Source organism: Microtus ochrogaster (genome assembly GCF_000317375.1).
Source record: "Microtus ochrogaster isolate Prairie Vole_2 chromosome 6 unlocalized genomic scaffold, MicOch1.0 chr6_random_2, whole genome shotgun sequence".
NCBI classification, from domain to species: Eukaryota; Metazoa; Chordata; class Mammalia; order Rodentia; family Cricetidae; genus Microtus; species Microtus ochrogaster.
Window position 1 is genome coordinate 4,942,644 of NW_004949095.1, and position 9,233 is coordinate 4,951,876.

At 38.1% G+C, this 9,233-nt stretch overlaps 1 protein-coding gene across 1 annotated transcript in view; it reads right to left on the reverse strand.

The window, feature by feature from the left end:
* Cep350 (centrosomal protein 350) overlaps window positions 1-9,233 on the reverse strand; it is a 147,974-nt gene that overhangs the window by 82,388 nt on the left and 56,353 nt on the right. The window contains exons 13-14 of the mRNA XM_013352491.2: window positions 3,571-3,740; window positions 468-654 (exon numbers count right to left, since the gene is read on the reverse strand). Of these exons, the coding sequence (XP_013207945.1) occupies window positions 468-654; window positions 3,571-3,740 (357 nt within the window). The remainder of the gene's footprint in view (window positions 1-467; window positions 655-3,570; window positions 3,741-9,233) is intronic.

The window sequence follows — 9,233 nt, forward strand, 5'->3', positions numbered from 1 at the left end:
CGAGTGCTGGGATTACAGGCGTGCGCCACCACCGCCTGGCTCACTGTATGTTTTTATAAAATAAATTATATTTGCTTTGCAGAAAAAATTCCGTTAGACTATCATTTCAAAAAAGTAAGTTTTCAGTGTTTTTGTTGTTGTTTTGGTTTTTTTTTTTTTTCGAGACAGGGTTTCTCTGTAGCTTTAGAGCCTGTCCTGAACTAGCTCTTGTAGACCAGGCTGGCCTCGAACTCCTGATCAGCCTGCCTCTGCCTTCTGAGTACTGGGATTAAAGGCATGCACCACCACCACCCGGCTCAGTTTTCAGTGTTTTTAAATAAGTTTTTAATTTTAAAATAACAACTTTGTACCAGTTCAAACATGAATAGGGAACTGCCATGCTGAAATTTACCAAATTCACTAAATGCCAAGATTCTAACTTCAATGATATTCAAACTGCAGCAAAAAGAATATATATACTGTTTTACCTCACAGAATGACCAGAAAGTTCTTCCAAAGTGTTCTCAGTGTCCAGAGTCTGCTCAAAGTCTCTAACAGCAAGTTTACTGCCTGTTCCAAGTTTCCTTCCTTGATGGGAACCACGTTCTGAGTCAGACGGTACTTTCTCCTCATTAACAAGTGAGCTCTGAGAATTCCCAGTGAATGACTCCAACCCTGGAAAGTAAACTGTAGTAAGCAAATTTTCAACATTAGACTTACTGTGTGATGGCATTTCATTTGTATTTTAATAAATAAAGCTTGCCTGAGGATCAGAAAAGTAAAATATCCACACTGAAGAAGCTTACAAACCAGACAACAATAAGACACACCTTTTTTCCCCCTCATTTTTTTTTTATTGATTTTATTGAGCTCTACATTTTTCTCTGCTCCCCTCTCTATCTCTCCCCTCCCCTTCAACCCTCTCCCATGGTCCTCATGCTCCCAATTATTCAGGAAATTTTGTCTTTTTTACTTCCCATATAGGTAAGATCCATGTATGTCTCTCAGTGCTGTCTAGGTTCTCTGGGGTTGTGATTTCTAGGCTGGTTTTCTTTGTTTTGTTTAAAAACCACTTATGAGCAAGTATATGTGATAATTGTCTTTCTGGGTCTGGGTTACCCCACTCAAAATGATGTTTTCTAGCTCTATCCATTTGCCTGCAAATTTCAAGATGTCATTATTTTTTCTGCTCTGTAGTACTCCATTCATAACACACACCTTTAATCCCAGTAGCCATACTAGCTTGCCATAGAAACTAGGTGGTAGTGGTGCACGCCTTTAACCCCAGCACTAGAGAGGAATGTAAAACAGGGGAGACAGCCCTCAGTCTCGGTCTCACTCTGACATTTCTGGAGGCAGGATCGCCATTTCCGATTGAGGATTTTCTCATCTTTAGGTTGAATCCCAATTTCTGTCTCTGAGTTTTTATTCATGCTTCACTTTTGAGAGAGTTGATAAATTTTTTAAGTAATAAAAGAACAGATCAGAGTATTAAAATTAGTTTTTATTTAAAACTTATTTTCCATATCTAAAATAAAAAGCAGTTCATTCTTCTGCCTCCATTTAAGAAAATGCTGGTCATGGTACATAGCTGTAACCCCAGAGTCTAATATTCTTCTTGTCTGAAGTACCTAAATTAGTCAGACTTATACAAGTCCAGAGGCTACCAATGGCTGGGGAGGGAAGAGTGGATGCACAGTGGTGATGTTTACAATGATACAAATGTAGACTTAATGTCACTCAACTATACCACTTGAAAATGATTTAAATGACTGGGTTTTTCTTGTTGCTGTTGTTTCTTGCTTTTTTTAAAAGATGGTATCTTGTGTAGCCTATGTTGTCCTCTATCTCACTATACAGCTAAGGAAGACCTTGAATTTCTGATCTTCCTGTTTCTACCTCTGGAATACTGGAATTACAGTAATGCATCATCATACCACATATGTAATGTGGGGATCAAACCCAGGGTTATTTTTAGACAAGGACACGTATGCTACCAATTGAGTCACTTTCCCAGCCTAATAAAATTTTATAGTGTATTATAATTATTATTATTTCTGTTTTTCTGAGACAGAGACTCTCTACATAGCCCTAGCTGTCCTGGAACTCACTATATAGACCAGGCTGGCCTCGAACTCACAAAGATCCATCTACCTCTGCCTCAGGAGTGCTGGGATTAAGAGCATACCCCAACACACCCACTTGTGTGTATTATTTTACCATAATGAAGTTGTAAAATGTTAGCACTGGTCATTTTAAACATAGCAAATGAAGGTAATTAAAGCTTGTTCAAATATACTTTTCTATACCGACCAGTTAGTTTCTTCCTGCACCCCATTCCACCTCACATTTGTCAACTCAACAAACAGTTTGTCTTTTCAATTAGAAAAAAAATGTAAAAGAAAGATCACTCACAAGCTTGAACCATTTTGTGCGCTTAAGTTTTGGCATGACCACTATATAACCCTAGTTGTAGGTCTACTCAACAAATATGGAGCTGGAGAAATCGCTCACTGCGTAAAGTGCTTTCTGCAAAACCATGAAGACCAAGCATGGTAGCATGCCTGTAATCCCAGTGTGTAAACAATGTGATGGAAGAGAATCCTCAGAAGCTCATGGGCCAGCTAGCTTGCTGTACTCACTGTCAAACATCAAGAGACTCTGTCTCAAGGTGGAAGAGAGAACAAACCCAAGGTTGTACACTGACTTTCACACAAAGGCACATATCATACACACATACATTAGTGCTGTTGTTGTTTTCTTAATAGAGTACAACTATAGACACTGGCAGGTATCTCAATCACTCAAAAAATTTACTGAGTGCTAACAGGGGCAACTACTTTGCTGAATACTGTGACACACACATAGTAATTTCTCATGCTCTTCAAAATCACCATAGGAACTCTTGTCTGCTTTACTGAGGAAGACCACGCTTGATAATGCTTAGACATGTACATGATATACTACCAAGTTATTTGTTTGTTTGTTTTAACACAGTTACAAAGAAATATTATTTAAATAAAGGTGTGTATGGCGTCAAGTATATATTGGAAAAAGTCATCGAAGATGATAATAGCAGTTACCTCTGAACAGAAGGATTAAGCATGACTTCTATTTATTTTTTGCTCTTATTTTATTTATTAGTGTGAGAGAGAATGTGCACCCATACAAGAGTGCCACAGTTCATATACAGAGGTCAGAGGACAACTTCATTCTCTTCATTCACCTTTACATGGGTTCATGGGATCAAACTCATGTGTCAGGATTATACAGCAGGTATTTTTATCCACTAAGTCATCTCCATATTTTGCTGGCCCTGATTTATATTTCTTGAATATCTATAATTCTTAATTTTTTAATTATGTATTTCATTTGTATTAAAAGAATAAAAATGAATATAAAAATAAAAACAAAATGAAAGAATATAAAATATATTAAAAGGTTTGACAAAAGATATTATAATTACAAATGTGAAAGTTAGGACATTATCATATAAATTCATCTACTGCCTATAGAATCAAACCATAACTTTAGGTCACTACCACAAAACCACTGAGAAGAGAAAAAGTCATCAAGCAGAATTCTACTTACATTCTGTCTTTTCCTTTTTCCCTTTCTTTCCTTTAGAGGCAGATGAACGAGACGATACAGCAGACTGAGCCCCTGAAGAGTGCTGAGAGGTAGCGTCCACAGAAGAAAGATCATAGACAGACTTTCTGCTGGAATGGTCCTCCTGAATGCCTAAGTTGCTACCACCAATTCTGTCAAGGATAAAGTAACAGGAGTTAAAGAAAAAATTAAAAATCTGAGGTCACAAATTCTATTTCAAAGGAGCTCTGAATATGTCAAGCAGATGCCACAAGCAAAGCTTACCCTCTTGAGTTGAAAAAGCAACAACAACAACAGACATATAACAAAAGGTACACAAATTAAATAGTGACAGACATGCCCAACAAATAGTGTAAATATCAGGTCTCTTCATCAATTTTAAAAGGTTCCCTATGGCTTAGTTAACATCTCAGAAAATTTCAGATGAGCTGTTTAATGAAGTGAAACCAAAGAAGGTCAAGTTTCGGGCCTGGAGATGCAGCTCAGTTGACAGTGTCTGCCTAGCACACACAAAAGCCTGGAGATGAAGGCTGGTTGACACTGTCTGCCTGGCATATATGAAGGCCTGGGTTTGGTCCACAGAACCTCCCAAAGACTGGGAAAGTAGAAATAGGAGGACCAAAAGTTCAAGGTCAATTTGAGCAACACAAAGCCTATCTTAAAAAAAATAAAAAATGAAAAAAAAACCAAATATTTCAGATATGTATAAGAAAAATAGCTATAGGAAAATGTGTCCTCAATTTTTTCTCAAATTTATCACTTTTATAAAGCATAATTATTTTTCCTCTGATACTCTTATAGAACAATTTAATATATTCTACCTTAAGAGTAAAATGCATCAAATTGTATTGACTGATGATATCAATATCACTACAATTAATCCTTAAAAGCCTTAATTTAAAAATTTAATCTTTTCTTTGGGTTCAAATAAAACTTCAGATCCCACTACAGATGGCTTTGAGCCACCGTGTGGTTGCTGTGAATTGAACTCAGGATCTCTAGAAGGAGCAAGCAGTCAGTGCTCTTAACTGCTGAGCAATCTCTCCAGCCCCATTGGGTTCAAATTTTAAACTACAATTTTGCTGTTATACTTTTATGAATATTCATTTCTATTACTCCAGCTAATAGAAAGTTAGTAGAACTAATTTTTATAAGGTTATTTAATAATTTTATGGGGGCTATACTTTATGATACATAAAAGATACTGAATAGGAAAAAATATAAATTTATATGGTAATAAAATTTAGAAAACGAAACTCTAAAAAAGTCAAATTCATCTTATGATTTTGTACAATTTAACCTCTGTTCTTTGGTTTCCTCTCTAAAACAAGTCTATTCTATGAAGCTCCACCGGGAGCAGAAGCCAGGAGCAAATCCAGTCCCGGAAGCCAACCCAGTTCTGGGACACTGGCAGTCCAGGATTGAGCCAGTGACCTGACCCAGAGTCAGCGATCTCCACCAGAACTGGAGTGGGACAGAACCAGCTACCTAGGACAGAGAGCAAACAAGCTCCACTGGGAGCAGAAGCCAGGAGCAAATCTAGACCCAGGACACTGGCGGACCAGGATTGGGCTAGCGACCAGATCCAGAGTCAGCAATCTCCACTGGAACAGGTACAGGGGAGTAACTGCTAGGCAAGTGAGCCAGAGCCAGAGACCGCTGAGGGTCCAGACATGAATCTGGGACCTTCAAGGAAGTAGACCTAAGCCAGGACCCATCTGGGCGTGAGTGTAGGACTTCCCAGGAACTAGGCCTGAGCCAGGACCTCTGCCAGTCTGGGCATGAGTGAACCTGGGACCTCCAAGGGAATAGGCAGGAACCAGAGATCTCGGTGGGGCCAGGTGTGAGTCTGGGTCCTCAGAGAAAAGGCCTGAGCCAGGACCTCTGTGGGTCCTGGAATTGGTCTGGGACATCAAAGAGAATAGACAGGAACCTGGAACTTCTGTGGTTCCGAGCGTGAGTCTGGGACCTCTAAGGGAGTAAGCAGGTCCTCTGCGGGTCCGGGCACACCTGAGCCTGGGACCTCCGAGGCAGTAGACCAGAGCCAGAAACTAACTCCAACCCAGGGACTTCTGCAGAAGGGGTTCCGGACCAGGATTTACAGAAACAAAGCAAAGCTGGCAACCTAGGCCAAAGTAGGCCTGAGACAGCAAACTCCAAGGGAGCAGAGCAAAGCACAGGAGTGCTGAGCTATCTCCAGGAACACAGAGTAACCAACAAGGTAACTAAAACTGTAGCACTGACTGTACCATGGGGAACAACCATCTGGGCTTTGGATTCACTGGTACCTAGAAGATTATTGAACAGAATCTCAGAAAACCCCACCCACACCTATCAGAGGAAATGAATAGAAAAAGAACACTTGCAACATCGCAAAGAGAAACACAACACCAGTAAAATCTAAAGACCCTACAACAGCAAGACCTGAACAACCAAATATGGATGAAACAGAAGAAAATGACCTAAAAAATAACTTCAAGAAAATGTTTGAAATTCTAAAAGAGGAAATGAGAAATTCCCTTAAAGAAATGGAAGAAAAGACAAACAAAAAATTGGAAGACATCAGCAAATCACTTAAAGAAAACCAAGAAAAAGAAATCAAACATATGAAAGAAACTATTCAAGACTTGAAAAATGAATTAGAGGCAACAAAGAAAACACAAACAGAAGGAATTATAGAAACAGAAATCATAAGAAAATGACCAGGAATCACAAATGCAAGCATGAACAGCAGAATACAAGAAATAGAAGAGATAATCTAAAACGCTGAAGATACAATAGAGGAAATAGACTCATCAGTTAAAGAAAATATTAAATATAACAAGCGCTTAACTCAAAATATCCAGGAAATATGGGACACCATGAAAAGGCCAAATCTAAGAATAATTGGAATAACCCAATGTACCTTATCAGATCACCATGGTATAAAACTAGAAGTCAACAGCAATAGTAATTCCAGAAAAACCACAAACACATGGAAATTAAACAGTGCTCACCAGAATCACCAATGGGTCAAGGAAGAAATTAAAGACTTCCTAAAATTCAACATACCCAAATTTATGGAACACAATGAAAGGAGTGTTTAGAGGCAAGTTCATAGCACGAAAGGCCTACATAAAGAAGCTGGAAAAATCCCACACTAGTGAATTAACAGAACATTTGAAAACTTTAAAAAAAAAAAAGAAGCAAGAGCCGAGCGGTGGTGGCGCACACCTTTAATCCCAGCACTCGGGAGGCAGAGACAGGCGGATCTCTGTGAGTTCGAGGCCAGCCTGGTCTACAAGAGCTAGTTCCAGGACAGGAATTAAAAGCTACGGAGAAACCCTGTCTCGAAAAATCAAAAAAAAAAAAAGAAGCAAATTCACCTAAGAGAACTAGATGACAGGAAATAATCAAACTGAGAGCTGAAATCAACAAAATAGAAACAAAGAAAACAATACAAAAAAAAATCAATGAGACAAAGAGTTGGTTTTTTGAGAAAAATCAACAAAATAGACAAACCTTTATCCAAACTAACCAAAAGGCAGAGAGAAAATATCTAATTAACAAAATCAGAAATGAAAAGGGGGACATAACAACAGACACAGAGGAAATACAGAGGATGATCAGGTCATATTTTGAAAACCTGTACTCCACAAAATTGGAAAACTTGAAGGAAATGGACAACTTCTAGATAAATATCATTACCAAAATTAAATCAAGACCAGATAACCAAATTAAACAAACCTATAACTGCTGAAGAAATAGAAACAGTCGTCAAAAATCTCCCAAACAAAAAAAAAAGCCAGAACCAGATAGTATCAGCTCAGAATTCTACAAGACTTTCAAAGAAGTAATACCAATACTCCACAAATTATCCCACACAATAGAAACAAAGGAAACATTGCTAAACTCTTTTTATGAGGCTACAATTACTCAGATACCCAACCCACAGAAAGACATTACTAAGAAAAATAATTACAGACCAATCTCACTCATGAACATTGATGCAAAAATACTAAATAAAATACTGGCAAATCGAATCCAAGAACACATCAGAGCCATCATCCACCATGACCAAGTTGGCTTCATCCCACAGATGCCGGGATGGTTCAACATAGGAAAATCTGTCAACGTAATCCACTATATAAACAAACTGAAAAATAAAAACCACATGATCATCTCACTAGATGCCAAAAAAGCTTTTGACAAAATACAACATCCCTTCATGATAAAGGTTTTGGAGAGAGCAGGGATACAGGGAACATACCTAAACATAATAAAGGCAATATACAGCAAACCAACAGCCAACATCAAAGTAAATGGAGAGAAACTCCCAGTGATTTCACTGAAATAAGGAACAAGACAAGGTTGTCCACTCTCTCCATATCTATTCAGAATAGTTCTTGAGGTCCTAGCTAGAGGACTAAGACACCAAAAGGAGATCAAAGGGGTACAAATTGGAAAAGAAGAAGTCAAACTCTCACTGTTCGCTGATGATATGATAGTTTACAAGAAACTTCTACAACTCATAAACACTTTCAGTAATGTAGCAGGATACAAGATTAACTCAAAAAAGTCAGTAGCCCTCCTGTACACAGATGATAAAAGGGCTAGGGAAGAAATCAGAGAATCAACACCCTTCACAATAGCCACAAAAAGCATAAAATATCTCAGAGTAACTCTAACCAAACAAGTGGAACACTTGTATGACAAGAACTTTAAATCTTTGAAGAAAGAAATTGAAGAAGACACCAGAAAGTGGAAAGATCTCCAATGCTCTTGGGTAGGCAGAATTAACATAATAAAAATGGCAATCTTACCAAAAGCAATCTACAGATTCAATGCAATGCCCAGCAAAATTCTTCAAAGACCTCGAAAGGACGGTATTCAACTTCAAATGGAAAAGCAAAAAACCCCGGAATAGCCAAAACAATCCTGAACAATAAAAGAACTTCTGGAGGCATCACAATCCCTGACTTCAAACTCTACTACAGAGCTACAGAACTGAAAACAGCCTGGTATTAGCATAAGAACAGACAGGAGGACCAATGGAACCAAAGAGAAGAACCTGGATATCAATCCACACATCTTTGAACACCTAATTTTTGATAAAGAAGTAAAAATGGAAAAAATGGAAAACATATTTAACAAGTGGTGCTGGAATAACTGGATATCAACATCTAGAAGAATGAAAATAGATTCATATCTATTACCATGCACAAAATTCAAGTCCAAATGGATCAAAGACCTCAACATAAAGCCAGCCACACTAAACCTCATAGAAGAGAAAGTAATAAATACACTTGAATGCACTGGCACTGGAGAACACTTCCTAAATATAACCCCAGCAGCACAGACACTGAGAGAAATAATTAATAAATGGGACCTCCTGAAACTGAAAGGCTTCTGTAAAGCAAAGGACACAGTCAACAAGACAAAACGACAGCCTACAGAATGGGAAAAGATCTTCACTAACACCACATCAGACAGAGGGCTAATCTCCAAAGTATACAAATAACTCAAGAAATTGGACACCAAAAGAACACATAATCCCAATTTTTAAAAAAAATGGAATACAGACCTAAACAGAGAACTCTCAACAGAGGAATCTAAAATGGCTGAAAGACACTTAAGGAAATGTTCAACATCCTTAGTCATCAGAG